This window comes from Lissotriton helveticus, chromosome 1_1 (genome assembly GCF_964261635.1).
Source record: "Lissotriton helveticus chromosome 1_1, aLisHel1.1, whole genome shotgun sequence".
NCBI classification, from domain to species: domain Eukaryota; kingdom Metazoa; phylum Chordata; class Amphibia; order Caudata; family Salamandridae; genus Lissotriton; species Lissotriton helveticus.
The window spans coordinates 1,407,617,676-1,407,639,443 of NC_136057.1; the positions used below are offsets into that span (position 1 = coordinate 1,407,617,676).

General features: G+C 45.8%; 1 protein-coding gene across 1 annotated transcript in view; it reads right to left on the reverse strand.

Moving 5' to 3' along the window:
- The window catches only part of RAD23A (RAD23 nucleotide excision repair protein A), a 106,257-nt gene extending 85,487 nt beyond the window's left edge, over window positions 1–20,770 (reverse strand). The window contains exon 1 of the mRNA XM_078684742.1: window positions 20,602–20,770. Coding sequence (XP_078540868.1) covers window positions 20,602–20,667 — 66 coding nt within the window. The 5' untranslated portion in view covers window positions 20,668–20,770. The remainder of the gene's footprint in view (window positions 1–20,601) is intronic.
- Window positions 20,771–21,768: the final 998 nt, after the last annotated feature.

The window sequence follows — 21,768 nt, forward strand, 5'->3', positions numbered from 1 at the left end:
ATGAAAGTGAACCAGTCACACAGCACTCATTATCATAGATAGCTGCTGTACATTGTGTTAACATTTCAGATGTGGTCGCTTTCAATTAGCAAAAATTGTGAAACCTTGTACATACTGTCACACTATGTCACTTAACTGTTAGGTTCGTAGCACACCTGGGACACCTAGCACAACTAAATTTAGTCTGTACATACTTTTTATAGTGTATACTATATGATTAATACATACATTTGTGTTAAACAACCATTGGTGTCTCTGGTCCTCTCTCTCTGACATCATCATAACCCTCTTATCGCGATTTTACTTGGTACAGAATTGTATACAGATAACTATTCCACAGGAACCACTGTTTTCGTGCTATAGTTACTTACCCTGGTTCCGCTGCGAGTAGGGTTCCCTTGTTCTCCCCTTCCGACTAGAGTAGATTGTGTCAGAGCAGTGTGGTGCACTGTAGATTAATGTCAGAGTGCAGTGGTGCAGAGTAGGTTAGAGTGGTATGGAGTGGCGTAAAGTGGATTGGCGAACAGTGGACTAGTGTAGAGCCGAGTGGTAGAGAGAAAAGGGCATTGGCGTACTGTGTTGTGTAGCAGAGTGGAGTTGTGCAGAGCAGAATGGAATGGCCTGGAGTGGCCTACACTGGAGTGGTGTAGAGTGCATTGGATTAAAGTCCAGGGATGTAGAGTAGAGAGGCATAGAGTGCAGTGCTGCAGATTGGTGTAAAGTGGAGGAAGTGCAGTGGCGTAGAGTGCAGTATGCACGGTGTGGTTGTACACTGCCATTACAGACAACACATTTTCAATAGAGATGACCATTACATTTGCACAGAGATACAGTTTTATCAATAAAACTATACAGTTTACATATTGGCATAGTTAATTTAAATCTTGTGTGCTAGGAAAAAAAACCTTTCCTACCCCCAGTTTCCAGCAAGATTGTCACATAAATCCTCACACTCTGAAGTCAATGAAATGAATTCGTACTTGTATAGCGCACTTATACCCTGAGGTGTCTTGGCGTTGTACGCATACCGGTGTGGAACCCTTCCTGGCTTTTCCCTGTGAAAGGCCCACTCCTGGGCACCCCCAAGGTGAAGCCAAGTATCCCAGTGCTGTTGGGGCCGTTGTGGAGATTAGGCAAGCTATTGCCCTGAGTTGCAGAGTGGGACCCATGATTAGAATAGGCACCGAGGCGAGAATTATCAGGTCTGAGGAAATTGAGCCCAAGACCCGCCGATGCGGGAATTGAACCCTGGTCCCGGGCCAGACCTCTGCATCAGGGTCTGACGCTCTAACCATTGAGCCACACTTCTCCATGTGAAATGGTTTTGCACTCCGGACAGCCTAAAACAAATAAGGCCAGCAAAAACAAAGTCAGAAAATGTGAGTGAGAAACCACAAAGCCAATTAATGCTAAACAATAGGTGGAATGCATTCTCAGAGAAGCTTTCTTAATGTCCTCAAGACGTTGTCAACAGGCTGTCTCTCAGGCTTTGAGCTAAAAAACTAGCAGTGCCCAGCACAGCATGCCGTTAATTTCAATTGTCATCGAGGCTTGGTAGGAGTGTGTCTTGGAGCTGCTGTGTCTTCGAAGGAAGTAACATTAATAAAACAAGCATTTGCAATGCAATAGGTCTCGCATTACTGAAAGTTTGAGCTATTGCTGTTGCAAACAATAATACAACGCCAATAGCTCAAACTGTTAGTAATGCGAGACCTATTGCATTGCAAATGCTGGTTTAAAGGGGGGCTCGAAACGGGTCTCTCTTCGGCCTCTGTTTTGAGCCCTGACACAGATGGTCCGTTTTTTTCCGGACTGCAGCGACAGTGGGCACATCATGTGTGCGTGCTCACACTGCTCGTTTTTCACACGTGGATAAGTTACGGCTTGAAGTCATGCCAGGTGAGCGTTGTAGGGGAAGGGAAATCCTTTAAAGAGAGTCATTTTCTCTCTAGAATTCACTTCTCTTTTTGAAACGCAGGAGCAGCAACATTGTCATGGTGTCACCAGGGCTTTAAGTGGAAGCTTTTTCAATATTATATATAACAAGCCATAGTTGCTGCTTATTTATCTTATGTAATTAACCACCATCGACAAAGCCAATAGTCCTGACTTGTTGTATCATATCTGGATGCAATGACAGAAGCAGCAAAACACAAGTCGGGCGGCACACTGTATGCTAAGCACAGATTTTTAGCTTACATGTTTAAGCCACGCCCATTATTACATTGGCCACGCCTCTGAGAGGCCCCCCCAGTTTTTCATCCCACTTAAAGCCCCGATTTGACCCATGCTTCAAATGCATGTAGTGAAATTAGCACACGCTGTTTAAATAAGAGGCAGTTAATAAGAGTAACACGCAAGCATTCCGAATTGCCTTGGTCTGGCGCCACATTTCTTATCGTCTGTTCGTTGTTTCAAGAGCACAAGTTTCCCATCGTGACGTCATTATCAGACCGATTCCTCTTTCAGTTGGTGTGGGTTTTTTTGGGTTCCCTTTGCTTCGTCTTGGAATACGGATTAGAGTGTCGCCCTGCTTCTGCCCTTTCACGATAGAATTATGTGAAATGGGGATTTTTGGGGTGGTGGCAGTGTGCTGTGGGGGAGGGGGCGTACAGGGGACAACTGGACATCCTGTGCTTTCAACATATGGGAGTGGGGAAACTGATATACGGTGTGAAACGTGCGCTTTAAAGTTGTACTTAAAGAGCGGGGGGAAAAGCGAACGAGAGAAAAAAAAACAGCACGACAGAGGCAAAATAGAGAGAAGTCAAAATGAGGCTAGGAGTGACAGCGGATGAAAGTCTGAGCAGCAAAGAGCGAAAAAGTGCGTGTGAGACGGGGACAGCGAAAGAGCGGCGAGTAGAGGAAAGCGACAGAGATAGAGGAGGGCAGAAAGGGGAACGGAAAGTATGAAAGACCTAGAGCGACCACTCGAGAGAAAAATAGAAATATATAGTGTGCGCGCGAGAGAGCCACACAGAAAGGTGATGATGATGATATTAATAGAATACCAATAATAGAACCGCTGTAATATTTGTGTTTTATTTCACAGGATACTGTGATCTCAGATTTATTTTAACCAGACTTTAAATAGTTTCCTTTTGAAATATATGCAAAGAGATTAAAAGAGAACATAGCCCCACGATTTTCGAAATTTGGGGCGAGAAGGGACGCTGCAATCGCTTAAAACAGGAGGTTAACAGTTCCTATAAAACTGCTACAAGTGAATTATCCTACACAGATGGAAACAATATGAAGATGTCCAGCTTCTCTGATTGCATTTGAACCAAGAATGATGCACTTTGTGGTACTGCATGGTGGCAAAAAAAGTAATCCTCGACCCCTTGCTAGTCTCCTTTTCAGTGGAGGACTGTGTGGCGCAGCTCACGGGGGAGGGGGGGGGGCGTTTGCTCAAATCCGAATGTGCAGGGTAGTTTTTTACATGGCTTTATGGTGACTTTCCTGCCCCTTGTTTACTTTCCTCAGTCCGCTGTTTGGGTAAAGTGCACTTTTGCAAGTAGCCATTTAATTACTAGTTGCTGTGAAAACCTACACTATGCTTTGTAATTTATGTTGCACCTGTTTAAAGAGAGAAGCAGTATTTTTGGAGTGGGCGGTGACTACTGCTGCTTATCTCGGTCTGTCACTCTCTCTCTTTGTCCCGCCCTGTAGTTTTTGTTTTTTTAACCATAGTGCCTACATAGTTCGCCCGGATATAAAATCTTTACAATGAAGAGAGAATAGAATACAATGTACAAAGACGTAGGGTACAATATTCGCATTCAAAATGTGAATAAAGTTGGTACGAACTAGAGACAGAAGGAATTTTAAAATATTGTAACAAGCCTAAAGTCGCAAACTTAATGTTACTAAGGGAACTAATAAAAACAAAAAAACAAGCAGCCCACCTCTTGCCTGCTTTTATTTAGTTGCTTCGCTGTAAAATGGATCAAAAAAAGCCTGTGAGTGGTGCGCGCGCTACACAGCGAGCCGTGGTTTCAATTATCGCGCCCGTGTCTGGGCACGATAATTGAAACCACATGGCCTACTGGTGTCTATTACGCGCACCAAGCGCGTAATAGACACCAATAGGCCGTGGGGTGCGCGCAATAGACACCAATGTGAACATTACTAATACAAAGAGGACACCAGAAAACAGAAATAATAGAACACAGTATACATGTAGGTCTTTTCTTTACATTGCATAAACGATTAGGTAATACATTAATTCAAGAACACAGGTGGTCCGCAATGTCCAATGCTTCTTGGTAATGCCTCACTTTGACTTGGTCCTCTTGGAAACCAATAACAACCATCTCCTCTCTCACGAGGCAATGCGACAGTGCTGTTAGCCATGTACGTGTCGGTATAACCAAATCCTCTTCTGACATCAGCATGCAGCCACTACAACCTTGTTCACTCACCCCACATTCACCACCTTTCTAGGAAAAAGCTACCCATCTGTTATTCCAATTCTCTCCATTCTCCAAAACCACCAAGTAGCGATGAACATGCTTCACTTTGTAAGGCCCTCTAAACTTTTGTCAACTCACCTCTAAGTTGCCCACTTCCTACTATTACCCAATCACCTTCCTTAAAATGCAAAGGAGTCACACCTCCTTCCCCACACTGCTAACTTAATTTTTTCTTTATTCTTCTTGCTCATCACATCTCACCTATTCTCTCATCCATGATGGCACCAACTTTGTTCCTGGAAGTCTGCCCTGCATCGTTTCGAATAAGGTCTTCCGGGTGACATGTTTGCTAGTACGATACACCCATACCATCTCCATAACCATTTTCTCCACATTGTGTCCATTTGTTACTGAGATCTGAATTGTACCCTTGATCATCCTGTTCGCCCTCTCTGCAACACCATTGGCTTGCAGATTGTACAAGGATGTAAAACTATGCTGAACACCCCAGGATTAAAAAACTAAAAAAAAACTAAACTGCATCTCATTAAGTGTTAGCTGAGTGCCATTGTCAGTTATGATCACAAGGAGAACTTGTCGTTCATTAAAGACCTCTTAACAGAGCGATGGTCGCTGTGCTGGTAATCTCCTTCATGAACTTCACTATCAACCACATCGCGTGAACATCCATTAACACCAATGCAAACCTAAAATCGCCCCTCAACTCACACATGGGCCCAATAAAGTCCATACTCAAAGTGTGCCATGCCAAGTAATCGATCCCAAATCAGATTTCACACCAACCCGTAACCGTTTCTTTCCCTCCTAACACATGCCCTTCAACCCACTTGATCATCCATTCCTGGCCACCACCACTCACTTCTTAACCTTTTCATGGTCTTGGTTTGCCCCAAGAGCCCTTCATCAATTTAGATCTCAAACCTTGAGGTGGAACAAATGTATCTCCCCTTATCACCACTCCCTCTATGCACACCGACAATTCGTCAAGTACCTTAAGATATGGACTAAGAGAAGGCAAAACTGTACTCTCCTGCCACCCAACTGAATCAAGCGTTTTACTTCTTCCAATGTCCGGTCAGCTTCCATCTCTTCTATCAATTCATCCACAGAGATGGCATGAGCATCCCAAGCTTCCACAACATCATCCACTTAGGCAACTGCCCCTTCACTCTCCTTTGCCTGAATAGCTGTACCATCTACTGCACGTTAATCTCTAGACGGCCTTTACAATCTGCTTGACAATTCTTCCAACCCTGGATCTGTTCCAATAAACAAAAGAATCCTGGAGTCTAGCAGCTATTCTAGCCAACTGTGCAGAACCTTTACCTGTTCCCCCATGTGCATGGGTTTGAATCCAAACTTCGATGCAAGTTCTTATGTTGCCATTCAAACCGTGACACTTGTGGACAAGTTAAGCAGCGTTATTTCTAACAACTCCAGCATAGCCATCGTTCAGCCAGTCAGTAGTCAGGTGCTGACTTTAGAACACTAGCTCATCGCGCAGAATCTCCAGAACATGGAATGAACACAACATTCCAGCTTAATTACATAGTCGCCTCATGATTGTCAGTTTTTGAAAGTGTGTTTTTTTAAACAATGTTTGAACAAAAAACATGCATCGTACTAGTAACTGTAGCATTGAAGGGGTCCGTATTTCTGATTGACATTCACATTGTGCACCGGCAAAATGTGGTCATTCACAATGAGAAAAGCAAAAAGAACAGATGATGGATGGAATGCTGAACAATGCAAACATTCCCCCAAGTCAAGATGTAGGTTAAATCAGTCAGTTTTTTTCCCCACCACACCACCCCGGTTTGAACCCAGCCATATATTCAAATCAGTTTTGACCGTGCTCCTTATGGGAGCAGTTCAGCCTGAACTGCCAAGCGAGGTTCTCCCTGGAACGGAAACAAGCATCTTGGGACTGGTTACGGGGTTTTTACCCCTCCACTGCCAGGCTAGCTTGAATCCAGTGGCGCAGTGAACAAAGGACCCACATCTGAGCATACCGATCCCACTTAGGGCAACAAAAGCAAAAAGAACAAATGATGGACGGAATGCTGAACAATGGAAACATTCACTTTTCGCTCTAAGTGGGATGGGTATGCCCAGGCGTGGGTCCCTTGCTCGCTGTGCCACTGGATTCAAGCTAGCTTTACCCCATGATTTCAGGAGGCAAAGAGTGGTAGAACAGTTACTTGGGTGTGATTACATGCTTATTCTCGGAGCCTCATTTAGCTACTGTAAAAGGATAGGCCATGCACTTAGATTGATTTTGGAGCTGCAGTACTCGTGTTACCTCACCCAGGGAAGTCGGGTGCATAGGTATCTTTTGGTGTCTGGTTCCGTCGCCGATTCCTAATGAGAGCTGCGAAGAAATGCTGCAAGCGTCCAGAGGAAAAGTGTCCGGGTGGATCCAAGAGTGGATCGGAGCTGTGAAGAACCTGAACGCAGAGGGGACAGAGTCTGGGTCACTAGCCAGTGACCAGGATTGCAATGGGACGATGCCAACCAATGTCTGGTGTTTTCAGGTGAAAGAGGTGAAGCTTGACTCTTCAGCCACGAGGACCAGGAGGCGTCGACGGCGTTCAGGAGCTGGATTTGAGCTGTCCCACGAAGGATGACGAGTGCTGCAGAGTCAGAATCCGGATTGGACCCAATAAGCCTTGGTAACAGCAACCCAAGCAAGATGACAAGATTAGCTTCGGTTCAGGCCAGCAAGGTATGGGGACTCCTACGTTGGAGGGGAGTCAGGGCACGCCTGGAGCAACCAGGAAAGCTCAAGAAATCAAAGATTGGCCTTCATGGGGGCTCACTAGCCAACGGACTAGGAACCACGAAGGGGCTGCGGCGAAGAAAGGGGACTCACAGGTCATTCGTGGAGTGCTGGCGTCTGTACTTCAGTGCAAAAGGTGCTCGGGGCAGAGGCTTCAAATACTCCAATGCACAACTTCGGGATACCTCGGGAAGTAGGTGCAGGTGCAAAAATGCAGGATGTCCAGGTGTTCCGGTCCCACGTCTCTTGTATCAGCTACGGGTCTCGGCTTTTCTTGGGAGCTCGGGTCAGCTTCAGAGATGTCTGGAAGTCCGTGTCCTGTGTCGCAGATTCTTCGGGATCCGGCGGGAGCCTCGAAAATGCAGACCGGCAAAGATGCTTTTGTTGCCTGTTTGAAAAGGGTGGTCACTCCTTGACCACAAGGGAGATTTCTTCCATCTTCCAGTCGATATGGAATGTCGAAGGTCCAAGATATATGTTGCAGAGTTTCGTCCAGGGTAATCTAAAGTCCTAGGAACCGAGATCCTATTCTTATAGCAAGTTTAGGAGTTGTATTAACTCTAAGGTCCCTCCTATGGGCGGACCTGGGGAGGGAGTGGTTACACCCCTTCCCCTTTGTCCAGTTTCGCGCTGGGGCTGAGTGCCCCAGCAACCTGTTTGAACTGGGAAATGCATTGAGCACCTTGTGTGCCCCAGGCAGTGTCTGAAAAGCAGTCTCGTAATGCAACCCACCCTGCCCCAATACACTAAAGCCTGTCTGGGGAGCACCTCCCTGGACTGGAAACCTATTGTCCAGGCCTCCCCTGCCAGAGTTTATTCCAGCAGCAGGAGGGCAGACTTGTGTCTGTGGCAGCAGCATCCATTTTGTGATGCTGGGGCTCTGTTTAACTTTAACCAGGTTTACCAGTATGTACATGTCTTCTCCCTCTAGAAGGGTGGAATGCTACCCCCACCACCAGAAATGGTGGGGGGGGGTAGTATTCCAAAGTGTTTGACACCTTACACAACATGTTTTGATAAAGCCAAACCAAAGTTAGCATTAACCTCAAAGATTATAATGCACTTAAGAGTATATGGTATGGCTATATACTATAACAGCTATAAGGAGAGGGTTCCAAAAGCTGTAGGGGGGCTCAGCTCATGCTAGGGCACCCTCTCACACAAAACCAAGCACTCTGCCTTCAGGATTGTCAAAGCCTGCCATAGGAGTGACTTATAGGTTGCTATGTGTCTATATGTAAAGGTAGATATAGGTATACTATATCTAAGTACGGGGTGCTTACACCACCTTACCCAGATTGCAAGTGCAGACCTGTGGTGTCAGTTTGGAAGGCTAACCAGGGGTGGCACAATACATGCTTCAGCATCTGGTAGGCCTCTGGGATCCCTATGCCCTGGGTACCTAAGGTACCATACACAGGGACTCATAAGGGTGACCCAGTAACCAATCTGGTATGTACCTAAAGTACATGGTATCAATTTAGAGAGATAACAGCTAGGCTGTGGGTCTGATTAGCAGGGCCACGGCCATACTAAAGTCGAAAAACCAGTGAAACAAAGCAAAAAGTGGGGGTAACCATAGGAAGCAGACCCTACTCTCCTACAGTATATATTGCACATTCATTTTCTGAAGGAGCAAAACACCTCTAGCTCTCTCAGCAGACCAGGCCAGCTGGCTCTAAAAATTGCTCGTCCTGATCAAATCTGGCTCGCAATAGCGAGTGGGTAAGGAGATTTCTCGAGGCCTGAAAAGAAGCCAGAAGATTATTTTTATATTGAACTTGGTGAAAGCCATAGGTACCAAAATAATGCTAAGGAGATACTTATAATAAAGGGCCAGTATTTTCATTGCATCTTTACCTTGAGAATAAAAAAAAATAATAAAACTGTAATTCCAACAGGTTTTCATGCCGGAAAAGTAGACTAAATGGTGCTACGATTAGTAAATAGCATTGTGGGTGCCTTAGGCTCTAAAACACAAATGCCAGGAATGCCTAAACAAATAATCACTGGAAAATTAATTGATGTCACCTCTTTGATCTATTTATTGGCTTTGCCATAGCAATCTGTCGGTGCTGTTAAGCATTAACCAAAATAAAATAAAATAAAAAAATAAAATAGCCTTTGGATGATGCTATACACAGTTGTGGGAGAGAACACTTGCACTCTTAAGAGTGCGTAGTCAAAAAGAAAAATAGTTCCTCTCTAAATGTGAAGGGTGGGAGGATACTAATCGGTTCATCAAAACAAGCATTGGAAATGCAATAGGGCTCGCATTAGGAAAGTTTGAGCTATTGGTCTTATAAATGAATTTTTTTTTATTTGTGTTATTTTTTAAAATTGCTAAATTAATAGCTTTGTCATTTACAATGCCAATAGTTATAACTTTCGCAAATGTGACACCTATAGCATTTGTAATGCAACATGTTTTGTATTTACGTGACTTAGATGTATTGATATGGCTTTTAATTTTTTTTAATAATTAATACTTAATTTATTTAATTTGTAATGGCAATAGCTTAAACTTTTGTAAATAACTTTTGTGAAGATTATGTTCAGTGGTTTTTATTGTGACGAAAATCCAAGAACAGAAGTGAAATATTAAAAAAAAATTGTGATTTGTAATAAAGCGTGAAAGCTTGAAAACAGCTTGAAACATTGAAAGAACATATTTGAACGAGTGATGCTGGGGTGGCGCCGAGTGATGCTGGGGTGGCGCCGAGTGATGCTGGGGTGGCGCCGAGTGATGCTGGGGTGGCGCCGAGTGATGCTGGGGTGGCGCCGAGTGATGCTGGGGTGGCGCCGAGTGGTGCTGGGGTGGCGCCGAGTGGTGCTGGGGTGGCGCCGAGTGGTGCTGGGGTGGCGCCGAGTGGTGCTGGGGTGGCGCCGAGTGGTGCTGAGTGATGCTGGGGTGGTGCTGAGTGATGCTGGGGTGGCGCTGAGTGATGCTGGGGTGGCGCTGAGTGATGCTGGGGTGGCGCTGAGTGATGCTGGGGTGGCGCTGAGTGATGCTGGGGTGGCGCTGAGTGATGCTGTGGTGGCGCTGAGTGATGCTGTGGTGGCGCTGAGTGATGCTGTGGTGGCGCTGAGTGATGCTGTGGTGGCGCTGAGTGGTGCTGTGGTGGTGCTGAGTGGTGCTGAGTGATGCTGTGGTGGTGCTGAGTGATGCTGTGGTGATGCTGTGGTGGTGCTGAGTGATGCTGTGGTGGTGCTGAGTGATGCTGTGGTGGTGCTGAGTGATGCTGTGGTGGTGCTGAGTGATGCTGTGGTGGTGCTGAGTGATGCTGTGGTGGTGCTGAGTGATGCTGTGGTGGTGCTGAGTGATGCTGTGGTGGTGCTGAGTGATGCTGTGGTGGTGCTGAGTGATGGTGTGGTAGTGCGGAGTGATGCTGTGGTGGTGCTGAGTGGTGGGGTTCATTAGGCATACACATTCTCAGACTGTTAATAATGGGGATGACACACATTATGAGCCTGCAAGTAACTCTCCAGCATCTTTGATCTTGCGCCCCAAGTGTATGCTGCTGCCTCCCAAAACCCGGCCTTTGTGACTGGCTCAGAACAAGACATCTGGAGACTTTGTTGTTTTAGGCTTATCAGGTCCTGGAAGGGTGCAAAAAATGACACCACGCATGGAGGGTCCTTGCAACTTGAGAGCACTCATGGCGGCATACCGTATGATACAAAAAAATAAGAATTCATTCGCATTTGAGGACGAAGAGTTCAAGCACGTATTTCGGGCAGAGTCAGTGAGGTATACGATGTAGCTTTCTCTGCTGCTTTCACATTGTTAACAATTATAATCAAAACAACCGGGATAGTATAGATGAGGGGGGCAGATTGCTAGGGCATTTTTACAGGGATGTATTTTGACTGAGGTTGGAGATGCAGATGTAACGTAACTAACAGGGGGTTTTTGCTAGCTAACAGATCAAATTCACCGTCCTTCATAAAATGAATATTTACATGAATTACACGAATGAATGATATTTAAATGATATACTATGGGCTGATTTCCAGGCTGCGCTTCCCGTGTATTTCCGGCCTGAATGGAAGATACCCAGCAGCAGGGGTGCGAGTGAACAGACAAAGAAGCAGACCCTCACAACAAGTCGGATGGGGGTGGGCGCTTAGATGGAAAATCAGAGAAGGTGAAAACGCGAACGTGCAGAAGTGTATCCTACAGCATAGCGGTCTCCTTGCTCCTTATAATGAGAGTGATATTAAGCTACTCTGTTTTCAGACCCCAGCACAAAGCATGCTGGGACTTATAAAGCCCATACTGGTAATGAGAAAAGCAACTTTACATGTTCAGCATGACTCATGCAGGTAGCTAAACATTTAGGGCTGGCTTCAAGTTCCACTGGTCAGATAGGACTACTGACAGCTGTGCTACAAAATGCAAAGGAGAGAGGATGCAGAGGCACAAGCATGGCGGTGCAGGCGCAGTCTAAAGATGGCATCTTTAGACATTAGGTGATAAACGTACCACAAAACATGCTTCAAACATGAATATTTTCCAACTGTAAGTATCTCTTTGAAATACAGTTACCAGATCACTTCAATGTCGCCCAAACACCATGTGGTCGTTCCTAATTACCAGGATCGTTAGTTCCATTGGTTTAGCAGAAGGAAGCAAGACTGCAACTCCCAGAATGCATTAGTCTGGCGAATCAAAGCCCAGAAACGGAACGGTGTATTCCTGACATGGAGCTACAAGGCAAGACGTGGAAGCCAAAAGGCAGGCCCTGTAAAGATCAGAAAACTATCTTAGGCAACAAATGGATTGTAAACCAAAATTAGGTGGTGTTTGGCTTTGGTTCAGAGCCAGCTGGGGGGAATAAAGCAGACAAGAGAAGACGCACAGAGTGGGGACAGCTAAAGGAGGCTTGGGCAGCGAGCCAAAGACTGCGGGTTCACAATCATGAACATATGTGACTTGTTCTCTGCCCTTGTCGTTCTGTGCCACTGCATACCTGAAGGAAGGGCCGAAAACGTCGGCAATAAAGAAAAGAGAGGCAGTCTCGAATGCGATGTGTGCAAGTTCCTTGAAAGAGACAGAGTCCGAATACTGTAGAAAAAAAGCTCTTGGCATTGCTGTGGGGAGGGAGGGGGGAGAAATGCGAGAAAGCTGCCATGTTAAAAAAAACGCGAGACACGGCCTGGCGGCCGTGTAAAGTGAAAGTACGGCCGGCCTGGGCAGTGAAAGGGGAGGAGAAATGCGAGTCACTGCAGCATCAGCCTTTGATGTGCCGGCCGGCCGTGCAGTGAATAATTAGGGGAGGAGAAATGCCGGCTGGGGGAAGCTTGAGATGCCTGTGGGAGGGAGGATGGTGGCTTTGATGTGCACGCGCTTTTTGCCAATGCGCTTGCGCATTGAGCTTGTTTTTCTCGGGCACAGCAACAAATCGCCGAGATGGTTAAGCTCTCGTTAAGCCACAATATAGCTCGCCAGCTATGCGCAAGTGCATAAGCAGGCGAGCCCTAAAGATAGTAAAGAGGCTGTGCTATAGTGAAGGGATAAACACAAGAGGAGGACATGCCATTGACTAAGACACAAGCAAATGAGAAAGACAAAGCCAACCAATGGTAAGTGATGGGCGGGCTCTACCTCCACTGTAAGTTTTTGGTATAGCCGTCAAGAGACTTCTCACCTATACACACCTAAAAGCTACGGGTAGGTAAAACCTAAAAAAACTATAAGCCAAAAATGTAAATGGCATTGTGTCAGCAAGTTCAGTACATCAATGAATACATACTAACTGCAAATTGCAAGCTATGTTTCATGTCACAAGCTAAAGGACTATGTGAGCACAATCACCGACATCTAATGTGTACACAATGGGTATTATGCAACTGTTAATGAAATGTCACATTCCCGATGGGCAACCCATCCAAACCATGAAAACCAAAAGGTTGGAATGGAGCCAACCCAAGGGCCAATAAATCTCGCTATACCTTTTTTTTTTTAAAAGACCACTTAGAAAGCCTACAGCCTGATCTAAAAAACAAACTAGACCTGCCCCCAACTGCCTGCAAGTTAACAGATTTGTCAGCGGTCGGTAGACAAAAACTCCTAAAGTAAGTTTTGATGACAGGCTAAACCGAATATACCCTCTATTTTAAGCAGTGATATGGGTCGCCAACAAAGCACCCACCACTTTCAAGTGGATCTGGCCTACCCCAATACCAGATAAAAAAAGAAGAAAACATTTTTGTTAGGCCGAGCCTGGGCAGCGCAACTCTGCATGCTGTATTAAGGTAGAACTTGATCTCCGCACATAACCCGTGCATCTTTTCAACTGGCTCCTTTCTTTGCGAAATTGTTGCTTTTCATTCCTGAATAGGTTTGTTAGTCCTGTCTTGGTACCGCCTTGTCAGAATTTGTAACGTACCATAAAGACTTGACCTTTAACTAGTCTTGTTACACAGTCTGCTATATCTTGGCTGTGATCGCTATTTTGTTCAATGATTTGCCCCTATTACACCAACTACATCGCAGCACACGCCCACTTATTTTATTTACTAATGGCAGTCCACGGAAGTGTTAATTTATTTTAGCAGTGTGGTCCACTTTAAGTATAGTGGGCGCACTTATTTATTGAATTTGTTTACTAGTGCCTATGCAGTGTGTTCACATTAATGGAGGCCCCACCCCCCTCTTTAGACAAGCCGCGTCTACAGAAAGGTGCGTGGCCGTTATTAAAGGGAAATCGCGCCATATAAAAAAAAAAAAACATTTGTCAACATGACAAACAGATGCACCTAAGTCTCCATGTCTCGGTTTCACTTTAATGTTGGCCACGCCCCTTTCTTTAGAAGCGGCTGGTCTAAAGAAAGGGGCGCAGCCTCCATTAACGTGAAATCGCAGAATGGTGCGCTTTGACAAAATATTTGCAATGCAATAGGTCTCACATCTGCGAGTTTAAGCAACTGGCACTATAAATGCCAATAGCTCAAAGTGAGACCTAATGCATTGCAAATGCTTGTTTTAACAAGCTTTGGCAAAGCCAATAGGTCCCGCCTTTTGGACCTTATAAGTGTTTAGACAAGCAGCATATTATCCTGGATCTTATGCGTCCATCAACTAACTCATGCTGATGACAGAGGTGAATAGACGTAATGTTAAATGACGCTAAAAGTGTTGGAACTTACCTATGAAAGGTTGTCCGCTTTCAATAATTACTGTTCTTGATGTCACAGGCCAGGTGGAAGGACCGGCATGTACAATCTACACGGTTCACTGACATCTCCTGAGACAGTCATGTCAATGTATCAGTAAATGGAAACAAGTAAAGAATAGGGAATATGAGCACAAATAATAAAATAAAAGAGTATCCTGGAAGAAGAAGCACAGACTAAGGGCAGGGGGAACATTTCCTTGTACTACTGGAATAAATGGAAGCCAGCTGGTGGGTGTCCGAGTCGATCGCGGCGGCTGCATTGCATGAAGCGCTGAGCAGAGAAAGCGGGGGTGTTTAGGCACACACGTTTTTCCAGCCACGTGCGCACATCTTGTGTGGAGGAGTGCAGCAGCCATGATGCTGCAGTTTTATGTCAGCAGACGGGGTAAACAAAGACCATCTGTAATGAGGAGGCTAATTGCAATATTATTCTAGGGTAGAGGTAAATCCAGATACAGTGACAAACGCTTGCCACTGGCATCAGCTGTCACCTGCATATCAATCATTCAAATCCTGCAAGTCAGCTCAGCCTTCCCTCAGTTTGAGTTTGCTAAAATTAGAGAGAGCTGATGTATGGAGCTAAAAGGAAAAACTTGCTTACAGTGCTTCGAAACATCAAAATATAGTAAGAAGCATTCTATTATAGAGGGAACTCAAACCTCGCTTCAATAAAAGTGAAGCGAAACAAAGCAGTCCAGAATCATGGCAAAGCAATGTTTCTGCTAGCGGGATGTTTGATAAATGATGATTTTTTTACTTTGCAAAACACCGTTGGTTCTTCAGTCAGATAGGAGCACAATGAACATATTTTGCCGATAAGCTGCAGGTGTAGAACTAGAACAAACCCGGGAGTGTCATCTACATAATATGGTAGTTGCTCACGCAAGGACATATTTACTTAGTGGAAAAGAAAATGGACACATACTGACCTTGAGATAAAAATACGCCTCTTTGGAAAAGAACGATCCATCGAACAACCACCTAACGGCAATTTTGGCATATAATTGCTATTAAAACAAGTGCTGATTTAAAACGCATAGCAACAATAGAAGGGCAGAGGTTTCACAAACCTGATGGAATACTAAATATTACACAGCACCTCCACTTCATTGCACTGGCATAACTGCAGCTGAACCACAACATGAAACGTGGTTTCGTTAGAGAAACGCAATGTGTTTCAAACACAATGCACATTCAGTGGTCCTTGAAATTACTGCAGTACACCGCGTCGTTTGTGGAACACAGCGATGGTGGGAAGATCATCAGGTTGTTTTAAAGAGGGTCTAAGGTGATTCCTCCTTCTGTGTTTTAATGTCCTGGTAGAAAGCCGGGAAATAAACAAGGAGGCACTGCAGCTGCCGCCCTGCTGCTCGATCCAGAGGCAAAACGGCATTGGAGTGAACATTTGAAAACAGGTAGGACATGCACCAAACTCTAGCCATTTGCATGCTTTCATTATAGAAAGACACACGCAAAAGCCAATCCAATGTGTGGGAGGAGTCAGACTCACACACAGTAGATACAAGAAGCCTCCTAGGCTGGACCTAAAAAGGGAGTAATGTGTACTAGATTTTATCATTAATTTCACCTCACTCACCAGTATTAATCTCACTATAAACTTTCCTCTGAAGCACTGCACTTTGTCCTTTTCACATAGTTCCTGTGTGAAGTCTCTTCAAGAGCACAGGCTCAGTCTCATGCGCAAAGAGTCATCCACACCACTATCCTCCCCACCAGGTCCCAGTAGGAAGCCACCTCCAAAGTGCAGGCTGGACCTCAAATGCAGGAGTGAGTTTATTAACTCACCTAGTAAAAATTATTAGCAACGCTCTTGATTACATGTTGGCGTGTCTGTCTATGGTCTCACATTCTCTCAGATGTGCTATAACGCCTTAACTCCCTGAAAAATCGCTTTCAATGATTTTGTCATTCTTGCTTGTTTTCTGACTAATCACCAATATTCTTACCTTTTCAAAATTGAACTACCTCTTTTACTCACTAGCTGAAAGGCCAGATTACAATGGTGTCCGGTACCATGGTGACAGGTAGGCAAATAGCAGAGGCAATGTGGTAAACAATGGTCACCAGCATCAAAGTCTAGACTCCATGAGTTTCCATGGGGCCCGTTTCCTTCGTAGATTCGGGTCATACACAAACCCTGGCTTCCCTAATATAGGCAAACGGTACTAAAAAGTGTTTTGGTCCAATTGAAACCAGGTTTGGGTCAATAGGAGTTGGTTGTGCTACATGTTCTAACTAAGACAACACCCCCCCCCCCCCCCCCCGACACACACACACACACGTAGATTAGGCAAGTATTAGAGGTCCCGACAGATTGCCACTGATTCTGTAGAGGACTATAAAAGGCTAGTAACACGCAGGCCAATTATTTCGATCTTTAGGCCCATTAATTTCCAAGAAGGTCCCTATTGTTTTATTCAGAAAGATTTGGTGGGGGGGGGGGCTTTAGCTATTATTAAATCTCCCTAATTCCTAAAGCTAATCTAATTTGCATACACTTTGAGTTAGGCATATCAGACTCCGGCAAAACAACTCCGGCAAAGAGGACCCCTGCAGGGCTTGTTGAGCATTGCAGAGCCAGCCCAACAAGCAGCAAAGCCCAATGATTAAGAATGACACCACTTGGCTGAGGGTTGGTACTCCGCAACTAAGTTGCCGCTGATGACCTTCTCAATTTTTGCTATTCTATCTAATTTAATACCGTGGAACATTTCTCTGAAAAGCACACACACATTTAAAATACCTTTGTAAGTGGGAGAACGTGCTGGACTGGTAATCCTCTGTTCCCCTCCTTTTACAGTGAATATGCACAACAGCAGCGCCAATTCAGGAGCGCTACATGGCCCAGGCTCAAAATAACAGCAAACTGGTCTTCACTCAGCCACTGCACAACCGGCTTTTGGCACAGGCAAGCTGGGCCCGGGGCACTAATCGCCAGAGGGGCGCCAATAGCAGTCTGCATTAAGGTCATGCAAACAGCATTGCCCCTCAGACTTAGCTCCAATGATTTAGATTAAACTGCTTTTAATCATGTTGTATTTCCTGCAGGTGCAGTTTAAACACCCCATCAATCCCCTTCCTTCCCCTCCCATCTCCCTCTAATCCCCTGCCACCAAGCACTAACAACCCCATCCACCTGACCAACCTGGCACCAGCATGATGGAGCCAAACTGTGGTGAATCATACAAGTTAGGGGAGACAGAGAAGCTACTATTCAAAAGTTTAGTCACTGTTTTGATATAATTACCAGGTAACTGACAAGTTCACACTTGCCCCGTGTAACCTCATTTGATTCATAAGCAGCATCGAGGGAACCCGATTTCTTCCGCTAACGGTGCTATCTGAGAAAGGGCAGGCTGTGAGTCATAGCCATGAGCCAATATACTGAAACTCAACAAGAATCACAACGTTCACAGCCATGGGCCAATATACTGAAACTGAATCATTTCAGTATATTGGCTAGAATTTCCACCTCAAGAACAACAACGAGACCAACTCCACCACCACCCTCGACAACCTCGAACTCAGGCAGCTCATCACAACGCCCACCCACTCCGCCAGCCACACGCTTAACCCCATCTTCTTCGCTAGCTCCCACGTCTCCTTCAGCCACACCACCGAACTCCACTGGACCGAACATCGCTGCATCCACTTCACCTTCCGGAAACCCACCACCACACCCAACCGATCCCCCGCCGCAGCTGGAGCAAAATCACTGAAGACCAGCTAAACACCGCCCTCGCCCGCAGCCCACCCACAGACCCCACCGACCCTGATGCCGCCGGCAAACTCAGGCATTGGATCGACGACTGCGCCAACACCCTCGCCCGATCAAGAAACCCTCCAACAGACAACCAACAAGAATGCCAGCTGGTTCTCCACGGATCTCCAGACCTCCAAACAAACCTGCCGAAAACTAGAGAAGAAATGACGCCACAAACAGACGCCGGAGAACCACGCAGCCCACAAGAACGCCATGCACCAACACCATCACCTCATCAGATCCACCAAAAAGTCCTCCTTCAAGGACCACCTCGACAACAACGCACACAACAGCAAAGAGCTCTTCAACATCGTGAAGGAACTTTTTAACCCCAGCTCCAAAGACATCCCATCATCGCAAGACCTGTGCAACTCCTTCCATCGCAAGATCGCAGACATCCACAACAGCTTCAACAACCAGACCACCACGACACCTCAGACTCCACGGTCACAACCCACAGCAACCCCCTGCTCTCCTGGACTAACATCGACGTATACACCACCAAAATCATGAACACCCTCCACTCCAGCTCCCTGTCAGACCCATGCCGACACCACATCTTCAACAAGGGCAGCAACGCCATCACACCCCATCTCCACAAGGCCATCAACATCTCCTTCGAGACCGTGACCTTCCCAGGCAGAACCCAGAGCATCCGCCTCCCCCTTTCCGATCCGAAGCCTCCAAAATCATCTGCGGCATACCCCAAGGATCATCCCTCAGCCTGACATTGTTCAACATCTACATGGTCCCGCTCGCCCACGTCGCCAGACTACAAAATCTCAACATCATCTCCTACGCCGACGACACACAGCTGATCCTCTCCCTCACCGAGGACCCACTCACCGCCAAAACCAACCTCCACGAAGTAATGAAAGGCGACACCGAATGGATAAAGAACAGCCGTCTGAAGCTGAACTCTGACAAGACGGAGGTCCTCATCCTCGGCTCCACCCCCTCTGCCTGAAACAGCTCCTGGTGGCCGACCGCCCTCGGAGCAGCACAGACACCCACCGACCACACACGCAATCTGGAGTTCATCCTCGACTCAACACTCTCCATGACCAAGCAAGTAAACGCCATCTCATCCTCCTGCTTCAACACCCTCAGCATGCTCCGCAAGATCTACAGGTGGATCCCCACCGACACAAGAAGAACGGTCACCCAGGCCTTCGTCAGCAGGAGGCTGGACTACGGAAACGCCCTCTACGCGTAAGCCCCGGCCAAACTGCTGAAACGACTGCAACGAATACAGAACGCCTCTGCCCACAGTATCCTCGACACAGCCACATCACACCCCACCTGAGAGACCTGCACTGGCTGCCCATCAACAAGAGAATCACTGTCAAGCTCCTCACCCATGCACACAAGGCACTCAACGACAACGGCCCAGCATACCTCAACAGATGAGTCACCTTCTACACCCCGAACCGCCAGCTCCGCTCCGTAGACCGCGCCCTAGCTACCGTCCCTCGTATCCGAAGAGCGACCTCCGGCGGCAGATCGTTCTCCCACCTCGCCGCCAAGACCTGGAACACTCTCCCCATCTTCCTACGTCAGATCAAAGACCTACTAACCTTCATGAGGCTACTCAAGACCTGGCTATTCGAGCAGTAGCAGCAACCACCCCGCGCCTTGAGACCCTTACGGGTGAGTAGAGCGCTCTACAAATTTCCTGACTGAATAAGGACCACAACGTTTTCATTTCACCTTCCATGTAAATTTGTCTAATATGTTACCTGTAAAATTATATTTTGCTGCTAGGTTTAAACACGTACTTAAAAATGTCTGCAAAATCACAGGATTTCATACTTTTGTTTGTTTCGGTCTACCTTGACTTATTTGCTTTCAAGCTGTGTCCTCAGGTTAACAGACGCTGTAGTGACGCTGGGAGTTAATGTTCTAAATCTGATCGTACAATATTTGGGTAAAGGACAACTACGTCCAAAATTACTCCGAAAGCTCAGCAACTATTCTAAATCCAGTTCTTGAATATTTTAGAAAAAGTATAACTTTCATCACAAATTAACGTCAAAATTATGCAAATTTGCGTCCAGGTGCCAGACTGAAAGGCTGCAAAACATTAAACTTTCCCAGCAGTCACATGTCAACAGTTAAGAATAACATTACAGCTTTATGGTGCAGGAACTAGTTATAGTCCAGACACACATCATAAGTGAGGTGCAGCCAGGCGCATGCATTAACTGAAAGTACAGCAATCCAACAGGGTATAATAATACCATAAAGTTGCATGCTTACATGTAAACTTCATATAAACCTCTGTAGTGGGGAATTGACAAGGTATGCTCGTGATGCCCCTTGATACTCCCACTTTGAGGCACACTATATAGTAATGAGGCCTAGAGGGATCTCCCTGTAACGTATATATTATGTTATGGAGCTACAGATCCCGCCCCTCACCGTGTCCTCGGGCTCCAGTTCTATCTTGAAGGTCTGCTGCTGCAGGGTCTTCAGGGTGACCTGCATGACGGCGGCTCGAGAAGCTTCCTAAGCGGTCGGCGAGCACCATGCGAGTCACACCGCCGCCATCTTACAAACCGCGGCGTGGCGTCACATCCTGCGCCGGCCGGACGCGAGCCGGCTATCTTCCGGTGGCCACTAGTCGTACTTGACTTGCAGAGAATCGTCATTTCCTCAGCGAAGAAACGCCATCTTAATCATTTGCGGCACACGAAGAACGTCGCAGCCGCGGCCATGCGAAGGTCAGGCCGTGCCACGCCCCCTTCCAGCTGTATTGACATTTATGCGTGTATGAGTAGAATGGGTTGGGGAATGCTTTCAAAGAGCCTAGTCCCAGCAACCGAAGTCCTAGAGATGGGTCAGATATACATCAATTGAGTTATTGAGAACAGCAAATAAATAAATCCTGCGAGTGTTACAAGCATTGTCAACATTTAGAAAGCGTGAGAAAGTGAAAAAAATCCAGAATGTATTTCCCCTATTGAGTTGACTAATATTAAATCAGTACATTTTCGGTGGAAGACAGGTACAATTAAGACAGTTTGGCTTCATAATTCGAGAGTCTCCCGCCTGAATAGGTTTATGTTAGCATTTTTATATACATGTCAAAAATGTTGTCACAGCTACATTCCTAGAAACTTCTTGCCTCCAAAAACACAGACATTTTTAGAGCCATCCCATTAAGGTCACTTTTTTGGAGGGCATACATGCCAACATTTTAGAGGACTTTAAGGAAAAACAGTGCCTCTTGTGGGAAAGATACTTAATAATAATTCCAAAACAGGCGAAAATTCGCGTATTTATGCAGGGATTGAAGTGAGATGCCAGATAGAAAGAGACTCAGACACACTGATTCAGTTCTTCAATGATTATATTGAAATTAAGTTTGCAGTGAAACAGTTTTTTACGAATGAAAAAGATTATTTACAGTTTGTGTAGTGTGTCCCAAGTGAAAGTATGAACCAAAACATAAGAATAAAAATTGTGTGACAATATGTGCAAGGTTTCAAATAAAATTTGTGGTTTACAAAAGCGACCACTATCTTTTTCTAAAATACACATCTATATGATGATGGAATGCCTATTACAATGGTTCGCTTTTTTTCA